The 15,897-nt window shown below is 55.3% G+C and overlaps 4 protein-coding genes across 4 annotated transcripts; 3 read left to right on the forward strand and 1 right to left on the reverse strand.

Annotated features, from left to right (window-relative positions):
* Positions 1–964: 964 nt before the first annotated feature.
* Positions 965–3,276, forward strand: GCG54_00005948 (NAD(P)H-hydrate epimerase; the record flags this gene model as incomplete). The annotated part of the gene is made up of 3 exons (XM_045405963.1): positions 965–1,064; positions 1,142–2,253; positions 2,332–3,276. Coding segments are annotated over 3 exons (2,157 nt in total), but the record flags the coding sequence as incomplete, so codon positions are not given.
* A 2,637-nt stretch (positions 3,277–5,913) lies between these two features.
* Positions 5,914–6,386, forward strand: GCG54_00005949 (uncharacterized protein; the record flags this gene model as incomplete). Its single annotated transcript, XM_045405964.1, has 2 exons — positions 5,914–5,969; positions 6,047–6,386. 2 exons carry the CDS (start codon positions 5,914–5,916, stop codon positions 6,384–6,386), a joined length of 396 nt encoding a protein of 131 aa, XP_045265347.1.
* A 1,219-nt stretch (positions 6,387–7,605) lies between these two features.
* On the forward strand, positions 7,606–10,378 carry GCG54_00005950 (Cell division control protein 48; the record flags this gene model as incomplete). Its single annotated transcript, XM_045405965.1, has 5 exons — positions 7,606–7,655; positions 7,732–7,887; positions 7,943–8,192; positions 8,249–9,740; positions 9,798–10,378. 5 exons carry the CDS (start codon positions 7,606–7,608, stop codon positions 10,376–10,378), a joined length of 2,529 nt encoding a protein of 842 aa, XP_045265348.1.
* A 689-nt stretch (positions 10,379–11,067) lies between these two features.
* Positions 11,068–11,662, reverse strand: GCG54_00005951 (uncharacterized protein; the record flags this gene model as incomplete). The annotated part of the gene is made up of 2 exons (XM_045405966.1): positions 11,068–11,470; positions 11,535–11,662. 2 exons carry the CDS (start codon positions 11,660–11,662, stop codon positions 11,068–11,070), a joined length of 531 nt encoding a protein of 176 aa, XP_045265349.1.
* Positions 11,663–15,897: the final 4,235 nt, after the last annotated feature.

A 15,897-nucleotide genomic window follows, 5' to 3' on the forward strand; every position in this document is an offset into this window, starting at 1 on the left:
ATTGGTCGGCGTTCAGGCAGGGTCTTGCAGGCTGCGCATGTCCCGAATAGTCCCGTTGTGGAATGGTAGGTCGGGATGATGGTCTGGACATAGATACCTAGAGTAAAACTTGGAGACGCCTCGGTGTTGGTAGTCTTTGGAGGCAGGGAAATACTCTGCTCCTATTTTGAAGGCGATTCTAGGACATGATGATCTTTTGTGCAACTTGAGGGACGCGATCATTGGTTGACTCGGAAACTTCCAAGGTGGTGAACTAAGGCAAGGAGGAGCACGCCGATCGCCAGGGTCAAAGTGCAGAAAAGGGAGTGCCCGTGTTTGTGGCTGAAGATTGACAGGTATTGGGATCTTGCTGGCTGTCCAGGTTGACGAATTCAAGGGACGTGGTAGTACAGCAGATGCTCGGCTCTGCCAAGGGATCTTGCTCCACTGAGGTACCTGATGAGCACTGACCCCAATACACTAAAAAAGTACCTTGCCACGGGAAGCTTGCGCCCATGACGTTCGTCCCGTCTGTTCTTACGGCGGCAGTAGCTACCCGCCACCGCCAATCGATCAATCACAGCTGGACCTACCTACCCCCCGTGACTTTGCAGTGTGGCCTGGAACTTGCACCTGCACCTGCCCCGGTCGCCTACCTGCCTTTTATCGATAAGAATTGGGCTAGGGAAAAAGTGAAGGTAACCTAAACCCAGTCAGTGAATGTGTCCGAGGGGGAATTTGGGGAAAAGAGCTATCTGGTCCCTCATCACGACGCACAATTGTCTCCCAATCTCAACAACCCGCCGACAGAATCTTGCGACCAAAACCACCCAACCGCCTCCCCATACGACGCGCGAACTACGCAAAGCCATCATACCGTTCTAATCCCCGCCAATATCGTCTGCCACAGAGCCCGAGGCGGACCCAGTGCGGTGCACTCTGTTACAACCCACGACTCGGAGCATTTGGGCGCTGTGACGCAGTTGTCACGATGGAGTTCATAGGCCTACAGATGCTGGTGACTCTTCGCCAGCCCGGAGGCACCATGCTTAAGGGCACAGTCAGCGAGATTGAACCTGGCGCCAGTCTGACTCTGGCTAACGGCAAGCTGTCAACCCTCTTCACTCCCGAAGAGCCATCATGCTAACACCCGCCTTCGCAGTCTTCACCATGGGCACAAACCATTGGATCCCCAGAGTTATGATCGATGCGGCCAACATTCTCGAGCTGTCCGAGTACAAGGAAGAAATTGCGCCCAACACCTTCACCGCGCCGGGCATAAGTCCTGTTCCCGCCCCTGTCGTCACCCAGCCTGCGCAACCGGCCTTCGCTGATCCCGCGATCCTTAGTATGGGGAAGCGGCCCGGCTCTGGTGTTATAAGCGGCAGCGATAGTCAAGTCCTTCCTGAGGTGATACCCCAACCAAACGTGGGCATTGCAAGGGACCCTCAGCCAGGACAACCTGGGGTTCTGCCTCCCGTCCATCTGGCGATGGCATCGAGAAAAGATGAGGTGAATATCGGCCTCAGCGAGTCTCTGCAGGAGTTGGACGTAGATGAGCCGACACCCACTGCTGCAAGACATTACGCCGCTGGAGCTTCTGTCGCGCAGGATGCGCATGAGGCATCGGGTCCGTCGCAACCAAAGAAGAAGAATAGGCGCCGTGAGAAGGCAAAGGCCCCAAGGAACGGCACTGCCGAGGAGAATGCGCATGAAAGCACGCCATCCCGTGGCAATCCCGCCAATCGTGGCAAGGGCTGGAGACAGACGCCCATCCTGCAGAGCTCGCCCTCATTCCAACCCTTCAATTCACTCAAGCGCGGAATCAAAGGCAAGAAGGACCTCCCCGAAAATGGCTGGGCATCTGAAGACGTCACCGAGGAAATGGCGGAATTCGACTTCGAGGGCAGTCTGGCCAAGTTCGACAAACGCACCATTTTCGATCAGATGCGAAAGGAGGATCAAGTGGACGAGGCCGACAGACTGGTTTCGCACAATCGCAAACCTAAGCCCGGAACTGCAGGCGGCAAGAATCTCCACTACACAGAAAACGTGCTCGACATGCCTTCCTCAAGCTCAAAAGCGAACCAGGATTTCTGGAACAGCGAGGCTGACGATGCCGTCAACGGAGGCGACCGGTTGAGCGGGCGCGAGGTCCGAAGCGCTCAGGGTAGTCGGAGGGCAGAGAGCAAGCCAGGGGCTGCAAGGAGGTCGCAATCTCGCAAGGCGAGCGCGCAGCTTACCAGCCAGCCCTTGAATCGCGTGAACTCCAGCGTACGTCTGAACAGACAACCCCAAGCGTTGCTTCGTCAGAATAGTTCACAAAGCATTCTTAGTACTAACACTCTGCAGCATGGGACCCAGCCCGGCTTCTACCTCTTGCCATCAAACCGACGTCTGGAAACCGTTTCCGCTCTACAGATGCTCAATCTTGAGAACATAGCCGCAAATGAGATTGGGCTGACAGAAGACATGATGACCGAGAATGCGGGGCGAGGCATAGCAGAAGTCACCTTGACTGCGCTCGAAGACCCAGCCATCCAGGTACGACTCGGCACAGGCGGTGCTAATGCACCGACCGAGAATCCAGTGGCAACTGCCACTGTTGTTATGCTCGCCGGTAACAACAAATCGGGTATCCGGGCGATTGCCGCGGCTCGGCATCTTAGAAACAAGGGGCTTAATATCCTCGTTTGTGTTGTTGGCATCGAGCGCGAGCGGGACTTGCTGGAAGATATGCGGCAGCAAATCCGAATCTTCAAGAACTTTGGAGGTCGCGTGCACACCAAGCTGGAGTTGTTTGAGCAGCTCCGAAAGACATCTTCGAACCCGGCAGCCTCAGTAACCCTCATCATCGATGCCCTCTTGGGTTTGGCGATCTCGTTTGAGGAATTGCGAACTGGCGACCAAGCCACCGTCTACGAGCTGATTGAATGGGCCAACCGCAACGAGGCGTTTGTTCTTGCGGTGGATGTGCCAACTGGTATCGACCCGTCGACTGGAAAGGTCAGCATTATCGATGGTGGCCGTCTATATGTCAAACCCCGATATGTTGTCGCTATGGGCGCACCGAAGAAGGGGTTGCTCGAGGCGATGGCCCCGGTTGAATCGGATCCCATCAGTACCCAAGTAGGAGGGGCCGTGGCAGAGGACAACGACTGGAAGCTGTTCATTGCTGACATGGGTCTTGGTGCTGCCGTCTGGAAGAAAGCTGGGACTAAGATCCGTAGAGGCATCGACTTTGACAACAAATGGGTGCTCCAAATGCGGTACCAGCCAATTTTGGCGCAGGAGTGAGCGACCAGGTCTCTTCGACGAACATGGGAACAAAAAGGAGCAGAGGTTAAGCCGGTTTACCTCAGGAACGGAATTACAAAAGCGACACCTCCTTATTCAAGTTACTGCATTATTAGGGCGTTTTCGTCCGCCCTTGGTTTGGAGGACATCATACATGAAGGAAAAGGAGTTGGGGCTCATCAATCATGCATCCCTGAAGGCGACAATGACCTTGCATGATATCTTAGCAGCGCGTGATACCGACATTAACCGGTTTCTTTCAATCACACCATCACACTATTACTACATCTCTACATCTCATCTCTTGTTGGTGCCCTGACAACATGCATCAGCCTGCTTTGCAATGTATGTGATGCTAAGTGATTCTGTGAACTGGCTTATGGCGCATCACTATTTAACCTGCACATCTTAGTGCTGGGCGTCTCTTTCTGGACGCACCTTGGTCTCCGCCATATCCAAGAATGGCAGCCTTGGTGATCCCGGACGACAAGTGGTCAAACTTCCAGGCAGGGCCCGCAATTCAGACGCAACGTTGAATACTGCATGCCCATTGGGATTCAAGCAGAGGTAACCTGGGGGCTGAGAGCAGCCAGCTTTCCTAGCCTGGGACATGGATTCTCCCATCGTCACGTTACCCTCCCTCCCTCCAGATAGATGTTTCCTATGTTGTCGAGGTAATAAGCGTAAGGCGACATTAGTGCAGGGCAGCTATTTTGGGGGCCGAAAAGGGTTGCAGGGCATAGCATCGATAGTGGGTGGGTTAGTGCTGACGGCTCACAGAGCTGAGCGAGCTCTGCTTGCTTGCTTTGGACATTGGCGGGGTGGGGGGCCGGCCGGAGGCGTGAGAGAACGTGGGGCTTATCTGGACAATCCCTGGGTGATATCAGGCTGTGTTGCTGTGCGGGAGGAGAAGGGGGGATGGATCATGATTATTTTCTGGGGCGGCCTATTTTTTTTAAATTTTTTTTTTACCGAGGGTAATGTGATCAGGCTGGCGATGACAGAGGAACATGGGTTTGGCGGTATGCTGTCATGATGGGCGTCTCACGGTCCGGTGCCGTTTCCGGGTTGGCGGAGTTGTGACGGCGTTCGTATGGGAGGTTGCCAAGGTAAGGCTGCATCAATTCAAGACGCGAGTGTTCACACTTGAGGCTTGGTGGGAGGGTGGGGAGCGTCCCATGGCGATGAAATCAAAGGCGCGGCCCAAATCCTCAGATCTCCTGGCGGGAAAGGTTTATACCCCCGTTTGTGTCTGGAATATCCCCAACAATGAGCAAGCTTGCTGTGAAGATCGTCTAGGGGTGGGTGGCCTGGGTTCGGTCGGATTTCAATTGGTGATGCTACATAATTCCTCGAGCTGCTCATTGTTCTTTTCATTTTTGCCTATGTAATCTAGTATGACCAGCGATGTTTGGCCAAAATATTCTCACCTTCAACTTGTACATGTACAAGGCCCACTTTTAAAGTAAACTTTTCTGGAAAGGTCTGGAGGTCGAGTCTATCTGTTTTCTGTATCTTTTTTTTTCCTTCTTGTCTGGCATGGGATATGTGTGCTCGGCAGTCGGCAGAGGCTTCAAGATCTCGGCGAAACCGCTGCGGCCTGGAGGCGGAGAGGTGTGGGCAGCAGGTGCGATGACGGGGGGCCGCTCGCTAGAACGTCTGGAAGATGGGAAGGAAGTGGCTGAGTAAAAGGGCAGAAGCTCATCTCTGGTCAAGATAGCAGCGTTAAGCGCTGGAGGTGGGAGGTTCGTGGTGTAAGTCGGACGATGCTGGTGGAGGCTGTGGGTGCGCCAGCCTGCTGGGGAGATATGTGCCATATCATCACTATGGTGCGAGTGCCCCTGCTAGCTTACCAGATTCAGGCCCAAGTTTCGAAACGAATTTCTGGCATGGTTTGCTGTGTCAATTGGAAGCCTGAGACTTTGATCGTGTGTTTGAGTCTGTTCAGTCTGGGGTCTCTTAAGCCACTTACACAGGAGTGTAAAGCAGTGTCAAGCTCGTCTCGAGGAAACAGGCGACGAGCGAGAGAACGTCATCAGAAAGAAGCAAAAGCAGTACTCGATTCAATGACTGGCTCAGCGGGTAGACAAGCTTCTTTCTCATCATCATAAGGCTGGGCTGCTGAGACGAGATGGTGTGTGGGGGGTGTGTCACATTGCAGTGCTACAGCATGCACAGCCAATACATGGCCCCCAAACATGCAGTGGGCTGGTGAACCACACGCGAGCGATCTTGCAGGCAGCGTGCTTCTCTCCCCAGCCGTGTCTTAGCTAGTCCGTACCGGCGGTTTGGACACCGGAAGAGAGGCATTGGCGGGAGGCCAACGGGCAGGGCTCCGGACCGCTGCAGAGAATCGATTCCCATGTCGTATTATGAGAGGCGTATAAGAGATCGTGGCCGTCGCATGTCCGAGGCGGGATGCAGCACCGGCATGGCATTCTTTCTTGTAGGCTCAAGCGCGAGCATAGCTCTTTACCAGTCTTTCCCAAACGCTTCCACGCACACATCACCTGCAGCCATTAGTAGTCGCATTCTTCTAGAACAACGAACAGACGAACGACCGTAGCCGCCACGGTTGTCGAAAAGCATCTCGGACCGGCCCGCCAAGTCACGAGACCGGCGGCCAGCCAACTTCAGATGAGCTTCAGGTCTGACGTGGTCGAGGTGGGCTCCGATGCCGCGCAGTCTCACGGGTAAGTACGACTTCTTATCCAAGAGCTCCCACCACAGGAGTATGCCACAAACATACGGTGCTGACAATGACAAATAGACAGACGGATACGTCCAGCCACGACCACAGCCTAGCCCGCCGCAGCAACAATTGCCCGACCAACACCTGGCTGCAGGAATCGTTCCTGCAGACCGTCAATAACGCGGAGCGGATTGCCGCCGGCGGCCCCCGCCCCGGAGTGGGCATTTTCGGGATCGGACTGCTGGATACCCACATCAACCGTACGCCGACCATGCACTCGGCATGCGACGCTCTTCCGGCATTCGACCACGCTTCTGCGCCAACAGCCCCGAGATACCTAGGCTGGCGGCAAAAAGTGGCGACGTGGCCTGCAGCTAGCCCACCGAAGAGAATAAACGATCGTAAGTTGTCTGTTTAAATTGGGGCAGCGACGGCGGCGATGGGTGTGGTTGCTCAGGAATTTCGGGGAGTGAGCAACCGGCGATGACTCGCCTCCAGGGGGGACCCGTTCGTTCTGGGGCTGGAACAGGTATGGTGGGTGTAATGGTCCGTTTTGTTTGCAGCAGGCAATAAGCCGGTTGTCGCTCGTTTGCCGCCGCACGCATCAACCAACAGTCGCCTCCATTAAGTTGCTGGTGAAGGTGTATGGCTTGAAATTTTTTTCTTCGTCTGAGCTGGGATGAGACTGCGGCGTCTTGTCGGATCCGCCGCTCCTTTGGTCGATTTGTCGCAGAATAAACAAAGAAGTCGCTCGCTACTTCTGTCCGCATTCTGCTCTCTTTCTTCGTCGCCGCGCTAAAACTATGCCGTAGTATCAAGGTAAGGAACGAAAAGTCTGAGGTTTTGGAGCAGAGGCGACTTAGGCATGACGCCCAGAGGGTTACTATGTTGGAGGGACCCTTCGAAGCTGATGTGATCTCGGTGAGGCAAAGGTGTGCAAATTGCCATATCGATAAAGCTCACTAATGCAAAAAGACGATAAGCGCAAGGTACGGGAAAGCAGAGAGTCGATGTGGGGCATCCATGCCGGATGGGTAGGCATGATTGGCATGTATCTACCTGCCTAGGCTGCAGGCTGGCGTCGTGGCCGTGGTGTCTGCTGTGCTTGGACACCTGAGTGCGTGAGTGCCTGTCTGCCTACGGGTCCCTCAAGGTCAGCAACCAAGCAAGAGTGGAAGCTTCCAACACTTTCCACTGCCCTGACGACACCTGAATCATAGAGCTTGGGCCAGATACAGAACCTGGATACCTCCATTATCTAAGCCGCCGAAGCCACCGGAGACCACTTAATCCGCCCCACTCTATGATTTCATTGGTCGCCAGGGACCACTTCCTAGCGATTGCCGCCTCCCGTCACCTCTGCTGCTGGCCTTTACGTGCACCTGGTTCTCCGAAACCAAAGCTTCCATCTACCTCCCACCTTTATCTCCGTGATCCACGACTACCCTTTCTCCATTACCACACACGCAAGGGGATATAAACCATTCCCATCAGTCCCTTCCTTCCTGTGTTGAACCCATTTGCGGACAACACACGTATTGACAGCTCCTCCCCCACACCGCTGACGATCCCACCTTCCCACCTTCACCTCAACAGCCGCATACGATCCGAATCCGTCAAACACACAAACCGTCACGATGGCTCCTCCGTCGGAACAGCCCGCCGAGCACAAGAAGGTCAACCTTATGTGAGTAGAATCTGGTTTTCTCTGCCTCGGTGGCATACTCGAACTCGGAAGGAACGATGCTGACTATGATCACCAGGGATGCCTCCGGTGCCGAGGTCAAGGATGTTTGTCTCCCCGCCTCCCAGCTACCTACGATCCATTCCGCAAGCTGCGGCGATACTGACTACCAAAAACAGCAAGATGATACCGCGACCGCTATTCTGAAGAAGAAGAAGAAGCCCAACCAGTTGATGTACGTGAGCTCTTGGTGGCGTGGGGTAACGTTCAGAGCACTGACTGTGGAGCAGGGTTACCGATGCTGTGAACGATGACAACTCCATCATCGCTCTGTCCGAGAACACCATGGAGGCTCTCCAGCTCTTCCGTGGTGACACCGTGCTTGTGCGCGGCAAGAAGAGGAAGGACACCGTTCTCATCGTCCTCGCTGACGATGAGCTCGATGACGGCAGTGCCCGCATCAACCGTGTCGTTCGCCACAACCTGCGCGTGAAGCACGGTGACATGATTACGATCCACCCTTGCCCTGACATCAAATATGTACGTCCTACTTGTACACACCGTCGCATTGGAGCGAAATACTGACTCTTTCACAGGCCAAGCGCATTGCCGTCCTGCCCATCGCTGACACTGTCGAGGGTATTACCGGATCCCTCTTCGACGTTTTCCTCGCCCCCTACTTCCGCGAGGCCTACAGACCAGTCCGCCAGGGCGATCTCTTCATCGTCCGTGGTGGTATGAGGCAAGTAGAGTTCAAGGTCGTCGAGGTCGACCCCCCCGAATACGGCATTGTGGCCCAGGATACGGTTATTCACTGCGAGGGCGAGCCCATCCAGCGCGATGAGGAGGAGAACAACCTGAACGAGGTCGGCTACGACGACATTGGTGGTTGCAGAAAGCAGATGGCCCAGATCCGTGAGATGGTCGAACTTCCCCTGCGCCATCCTCAGCTCTTCAAGTCTATCGGTATTAAGCCTCCCCGCGGTGTGCTTCTCTACGGACCCCCTGGTACCGGTAAGACTCTGATGGCGAGAGCTGTTGCCAACGAGACTGGTGCTTTCTTCTTCCTGATCAACGGTCCCGAGATCATGTCCAAGATGGCCGGTGAGTCCGAGTCCAACCTTCGCAAGGCGTTCGAGGAGGCCGAGAAGAATTCTCCCGCTATCATCTTCATCGACGAAATCGACTCCATCGCGCCCAAGCGCGAGAAGACCAACGGTGAGGTCGAGCGTCGTGTCGTTTCTCAGCTGCTCACCCTCATGGACGGCATGAAGGCTCGCTCCAACGTTGTCGTTATGGCTGCCACCAACCGTCCCAACTCTATCGATCCCGCTCTGCGTCGTTTCGGCCGTTTCGACCGTGAGGTCGACATTGGCATCCCCGACCCTACTGGCCGTCTCGAGATTCTTCAGATTCACACCAAGAATATGAAGCTCGGCGACGATGTCGACCTGGAGCAGATTGCCGCCGAGACCCACGGTTACGTCGGTTCTGATGTTGCTGCCCTCTGCTCTGAGGCCGCCATGCAGCAGATTCGTGAGAAGATGGACCTCATCGATCTCGACGAGGACACCATCGACGCCGAGGTCCTTGACTCTCTCGGTGTTACCATGGAGAACTTCCGCTTCGCCCTCGGCGTCTCCAACCCCTCTGCCCTGCGCGAGGTCGCTGTTGTCGAGGTTCCCAACGTTCGCTGGGAGGACATTGGTGGTCTCGAGACCGTCAAGGCCGAGTTGCAGGAGAGCGTTCAGTACCCTGTCGACCACCCCGAGAAGTTCCTCAAGTTCGGTCTCTCCCCGTCTCGTGGTGTCCTGTTCTACGGACCCCCCGGTACTGGTAAGACGATGTTGGCCAAGGCCGTCGCCAACGAGTGCGCTGCCAACTTCATCTCCGTCAAGGGACCCGAGCTTCTCAGCATGTGGTTCGGTGAGTCTGAGAGCAACATCCGCGACATCTTCGACAAGGCCCGTGCCGCTGCGCCCTGCATCGTCTTCCTCGATGAGTTGGATTCCATTGCCAAGGCTCGTGGCGGATCCGTTGGTGACGCTGGCGGTGCTTCCGACCGTGTCGTCAACCAGCTTCTGACTGGTAAGTGCTGAAAACAAATATTTAGTGTGACTGAATTGTTTGCTAACTTCCTCACAGAGATGGATGGTATGACCTCGAAGAAGAACGTCTTCGTCATTGGTGCTACCAACAGACCTGAGCAGCTTGACCCTGCTCTATGCCGTCCCGGCCGTTTGGACTCCCTTATTTACGTCCCTCTGCCCGACCAGCCCGCCCGTGCCGGTATCCTGAAGGCCCAGCTTCGCAAGACCCCTGTCGCCGGCGATGTCGACCTCGACTTCATCGCCTCCAAGACCCACGGCTTCTCCGGTGCTGATTTGGGCTTCATCACCCAGCGTGCTGTCAAGCTTGCCATCAAGGAGGCTATCACCGCCGACATCCAGAAGACCAAGGCCCGCGAGGCTGCTGGCGAGGAGGCCATGGATGAGGACGAGGAGGACCCCGTTCCCGAGCTTACCAAGCGTCACTTCGAGGAGGCTATGCAGATGGCTCGTCGCTCTGTCAGCGACGTTGAGATCCGCCGGTACGAGGCTTTCGCCCAGCAGATGAAGAACGCTGGCCCTGGCGCGTACTTCAAGTTCCCCGAGGGTGATGCGGCTGCCAACCAGGCTGCCAACAACTTCGGCGATGCTGGTAACGATGATGACCTCTATGACTAAAGGGTGGGCTAGGATAGATTGCCACTTAATGCTGGCCGGCCTTGTATTTTAGTTTTTTATTGCGCTCTCCGATACATCTACATCATCGAATGACCAGATGATGAACCGGGTCACAGAAATCCAACGAAGGTGGAGATCTGGAGGCGGATGGAGTTGGTAGACAGGTAGTCTCATACAAAGTTGATAAATTACGCGTGGACCACAGACTCTCGCGTTACCGATGTGTGTAGTGTAGTAAAGCGTGATACAGTCCAGTTGGAACAAGCCATGCAATTGGGAAACCACATGGCGGTAAAAAGCTCAGACGACGAATTCGCAAGGTATAGTCTGAATAAAAGCTATTTCAGCCTACGGTTGATCATTGCTTGGCTGGCTGTCTAAAAACTTGATATCGTATGCGCTCCTACCTCCTCGTAAGGTAGAAGTCGAACCCCAATGAACTATCCGAATCCAATTTTATACACGTATGCGATGCCGCCCCCCAGCATCGACTTGAAGTTGATATGAAAGGCTTTTCGTTAAATAACCGAGTCTTTCGCTCAAAGTCGGCCTGGTCTCGTCTCCTGTAGCACGGCCGCCCATAACACCATGGTAGGTCGTTCATTTCATTATTTCTTGGAAGCTTCACTCCCGCTACTCTTTTCGCGCGCCGCCCGTATCGCCGCTTGCTCTTCATCGCTTCGCGTCCTCTAGCTCCCGCCCGCGTTATCGATCTCGCATACTGCCTCTAGACTATCGCGTGTCACCTTGATAGCTTCCTCGACGACAGCGGCCGGGATGGCAAGGCTGGGCGGGTTGTTGGGGTCCGAAGCGGACGCTGCCGTGCCAGCGGCGGGTGTCGGAGTGGAGGACGCGCCGTTAGTCTTCTTGTCCTTGTCCGTTGTGCCGTTAGTCTTGGATGTTGACGGAGACGCGGTCGACGGGCCCGGGGGGTTGAGGGTGTCCTGTCGGACGTCGTCGAGGACGCGGCGGAGGAGGGCTGGGAAGGTCGTGACCTCGCCGTTGCGCAGGAGGTTGAGCGCATGGTTTTGGATGAGGGTTGGCCAGTTTGCTTGGTTCGCGTTGAGGCTGTGGAGTAGGTGCTCTTGGATTCTGAGGGGAGAGACATAAGCGTTAGTGCTGTGCAAGAGAACACGTCGGACAGGCAGAGGCTTACTTCGTGACATGACCCTCCTTGAGTAATAATGTGTTGATTTGCGATCGGAGCTCGGGGTCGAGAGTTGCTGCTGAGTGGTTTGCGGCCGAAGGGGGGACCTTGACCGGGGTTGAGGATGCGCCCGACATGGCGATGGTCTGAGAATTGGTGTGTGTAAAGTGGTCTCGAGGGACGCGCCTGAAAGGCTTCACTGATGTCGTCGAAGCAGTTGATGCTTCGCGAGACCTTTGACCTCAAATTGTCCTATCGCAAGGACACACGAATCGTTGGGGAGGCGCCGTCGGTCCACAAGACAACGGCGACAGACGAAGTTAGAATGCTCTTTGCGACTCTGAAGGCGCCGTTGTTAGTAGGTGGTAGAACAGTCTTCGCTTTGGACAGAGCTCGCCCTGAATGGAGTTCGTACCTTGAGAATTACTTTGCCTTCTCCTCAACTGAGTGTCTGCACGAATTGGGTCTCCTTCAGCAGGCTAGATGGTGATTCTAGTGGCAAGGCTGACTTTTCGGGGCATGGAAGCTTAGCAGCTCTCGCAAGTTCGCGCAAGGCTGAGTTATGCAGGGGTGTCTTGTTTAGGCAGGCGGTGGGCACGTGGGGTTAGAACTTGCGACGACCATCACCACGCCATCGGCAGGCACCTCGACCCCACTCTTGGCTTACTCGCACGAACAAAAAGGTGGTTTCAGTGTTCCTCAAAGTCGGCCACGGCCGGTCTTCCCTCCGCTGGACCCAAAGTAATGCAACCACCCACCGAGCCTCAATTGAACCTCATTGGTGTCAAGACCTGCCAACTCCATCTCGTCCGAACTATCGAGCTTTGCTACAACTTCTTCCGGCAGTTGGGGATGGATCATCGGGCTAGACTGCGTCGTCCGCATACATACTTCGACTTCAGCTTCAACTTCGCCTCAGCAGAGATCGACGCAGTCGAGACTCTGCTTTCCATCTTAACTCTCACAACTCGCGGCGATTCACGGAACACGCAATGCAGATGACAAAGATTTGCCCCGTTCCCGCTCGCGGCTTCTCTCAGCTTCTGCCATCTTTGCGTCAGCTCAAGCCTACTGCGACCACCGAGCGAGCCATGGGCCTGTCATCGGAGCTGTCTCTCATCGACAGGTGACAGCTCACATGTCGCCTTGGATCCCACCAAAGTGGAACAGGAGGGTGGAAAGAGGAGACTGGCTTCTGCGTCCTCTCCGTCATCGATTTTGAAAAAGCTCTTCATCGATCCGACCGCCTGCGGTCCTTTTTTTTTTTTTTCCCCCCCCGCCAGGAGAATCTAACCCTCAGCAGCGTCCACCGCAATTTCATCGAAAGTACTGTTCACACGCTTCCCATGCAGCTCCCAGACTTTGCCATGCACGGGTGAAGCATGGGTTCCAGACCAACACTCGTCGTTCGCTGCGCATGTCACTGCAGCGTGGCCCCGCCCCTCGCCGTGGTTGCGACAGGCGGCGATGCTACTCTCGGAAACACGACGTCCCCATCAAAAAGAGTCCAACTCGCCGCGCCGACATCCTCCGGCCCGTTCCCGGAGGGGCATGACCGCACCGCGCATGGAGCTAATCAAAATATACTCACGGGGCAGCACTCATCAACGACTCATGAGAAACGGGCCCTCCCGCAGCGTCAATCCCTTCCGAGAAGGAAGATTCCGGTCTGAACATGTGCCTCGCCGAAGTAGACGAGCATGTCGTTCGCTTCATCTCGAGCTGCCGCTGTCAGTCCCGGGCCCCTCGCATGCAACAACGGTTCAGACGCTCATCGCGGATTGGATGGCAGCGAGGACGGCACGAATCTTGACCAACCAACCCAGCCTCCCGTAACCGAGCCCGATGTTGTAACACCCTACCAAGCGGGCAGATCAACCGGTCACATTGCCTATACTCAAGCAGCATGGCCATGCTCGTGCCCCACCCACCGACATGCCGGGGACCGGGGGTCTGGAATCCCGCCTGCTGGGAACGTGTCGGGAACGCTCACGTATTCTCCTCATCCGGGATTTGAGAGGTGAGGAAAACTTGGGGGTAATGCAAGAACGCGGAGCAAGGCGCGAGTGCGTTGCTTGGGCTGCGTCCTTTTCGCTGTGTCGGAAACACCTCATGTGGAAGTCCACTTGTCGGTCAGGTCGCCGACAGCCCTGCCCAGCTCACCGATGCGATTGTACATGCCCGACGGAAGAAGGAAAGAAAATCAAGAATTAAACTTCCTTCTATTGCATTGCTTCGGGCGGCACGCGCAGGCTGGGCGTCACAAAAAAAAAAAAAAAGGAAGCAAAACATCATGTCTCTCAGCTATCTGACTATCCCAGATGCATCGAGGCGGATGAGGATTCCCAAGTGGCGTACATGTGGTGTATTCCCATTCGGCCGGATCTCAGCTTCACCTCCTTTCAGGTACCAAAAATCCATGGCAAACGGACGGGGTCACAAGACACCGAGCCAATGCTTCTTTGGATCGGTTCCGAGGCCCATGTCCTACTTTGCAGTGTCAGTCACATCCAGCACACACTACTTCCAATGAACGTCCCATCATTGCCTCAAGGGCGGGAGAAGAAGGCCTCAATACCAGGAGTCCAACTGAATTTCGCGCTCGCTGACCGTGTAAGTTCACGGTCTGCGATAAGAAGGCGGGGGATCCATTTTCTCGCACCCCAGCCCGAAAATTTTAAACCTGTAATACACCGACCCCTTCACCGCTACTATCCCCGGCAGCCATGTATACATGCTGCATGTATGCAGGTTGATGGAATGCCACCCGACGAACGCAACCCCCGGCAGCCTCCCGGTACACCGTACCGCGGGACCTTTTCTTGGGCAGCTCTAGCTCGATGCGGGCGGGAGATACATCGGGGGTTCCACGCGGTGGCTTTTTGTTATATCCGTCGTTTCTTTTTTCCTCCTGTCGCGTCTCTTGGGTATGTATGTACGTACAACATCTGGCATGATTTGCTTGCACGGCTTTCTTGCACCATGACTTCCATCCCGTCCCGTCCCATCCATCTCAACCTGCTAAACGGGCGTGCTTACCGCGAGGCGCGGGAAGGGATAGGAAGGATAAGCACTGCGTCCAAGCCATCTCCTGCAGGGTCTCGTGGGATTTCGTGACTGGACTGTCGTGCTCCCCGAGAGTGTGTGCCTCCAAGAATCCCTGCTTGTTCAACGTCTATCTTGGCCGCATCAGTTTTGCTCGAGTGCGAGGCTTGTGGTACCCTGGGGGAAAAGAAAGAGCGCGAGAGGGACCGAGATTTGAGATCCATCTACCGCCAGAAAAGCCCATGAATCAGGCAAAACTAGAGCAATCGCAAGCGCGGTCCGCTCTGCGCGTGCGTGTAAGCTAACTTTTGCCGGTACACGATGCGTGTGCGTGTGCGACGACGTTCGAAGATCATCTCCTCCCCTCCTCCCGCCCTGCGAAAGGGCGATCCTGTGACTGGGGGGAGGAGCAGAAGAAAGGTCAGCTTGTAAGCACCGTAATATCGCTTCGTCAGAACTGAGTTTCCCGTCGGAATGCCCCCCGCGGGTAGTAGCACAGCACGCCAAACACAGACTCGGTTCGAAAATCTCACGATGTAACAGGCGCCTCCGTTGCAACCGTACCTTTCTCGAATCCTTCCAACCGGGCCTCTGCCGTCATTTGTTCCGGGTACCGCTTCCTTACATGTCATTTGTCGATTCCCCCTGAACCCCATTTCTCCGCCGTCACATATCTCAATTCTCGACAAGAAGCCCATTCTTGGCAGTCCGGTCGGAATGGCTGGTTCGGGGGTGGTTGGTCCCTATCAAGGTTTAAGGCGGCATGTTATACCGACATTTGGCACTCCTAACCCCCCGGGCTAAGGCAATCGACCAACCGTTCCAACACGGCAAAGAAGAAGAAGAAACAATAGCGATGTGATCAGAGATATGGCACCTCTCCGCTTCTCCGCATGACTGTCACCGGAAGCAAAGTCTGGAAGCAGTAAGATGATGCTAGCATCTCCGATGGAGGTCAACAGTTGGAGTAACTGCTCCATCTCGAGTTGGTCGTTGGGTACTCAGTATCTGTCGTCTGACCTCCCCGTCTACCACCACCACCACCACTACCAGAAAGGAAGAGAAGCACAGCATTTCCAGCCAATGCCCAGTTACCACTTCGGGGCGAGCCTCGTCTACTGACACGTTACTTGGCATCAGCCGCCCGAGTCGCACGGCATACTCGGCCGCGGCCGCCTCTAAGCGGTGGAGGGGTGCGGGTGAGTTGCTGCTGGTTTCTTTGCTGTGACATTTGTGACAGGGGTGTTTTGTCGACGAAAGCTGAGGGTTGTGATACAACCCCCGAGTAATGACGACCTCGTACCTTTCTTTCTGTCTTTCTGAACAT

This window comes from Colletotrichum gloeosporioides (assembly GCF_011800055.1).
Source record: "Colletotrichum gloeosporioides strain Lc1 chromosome Unknown consensus_36, whole genome shotgun sequence".
NCBI classification, from domain to species: domain Eukaryota; kingdom Fungi; phylum Ascomycota; class Sordariomycetes; order Glomerellales; family Glomerellaceae; genus Colletotrichum; species Colletotrichum gloeosporioides.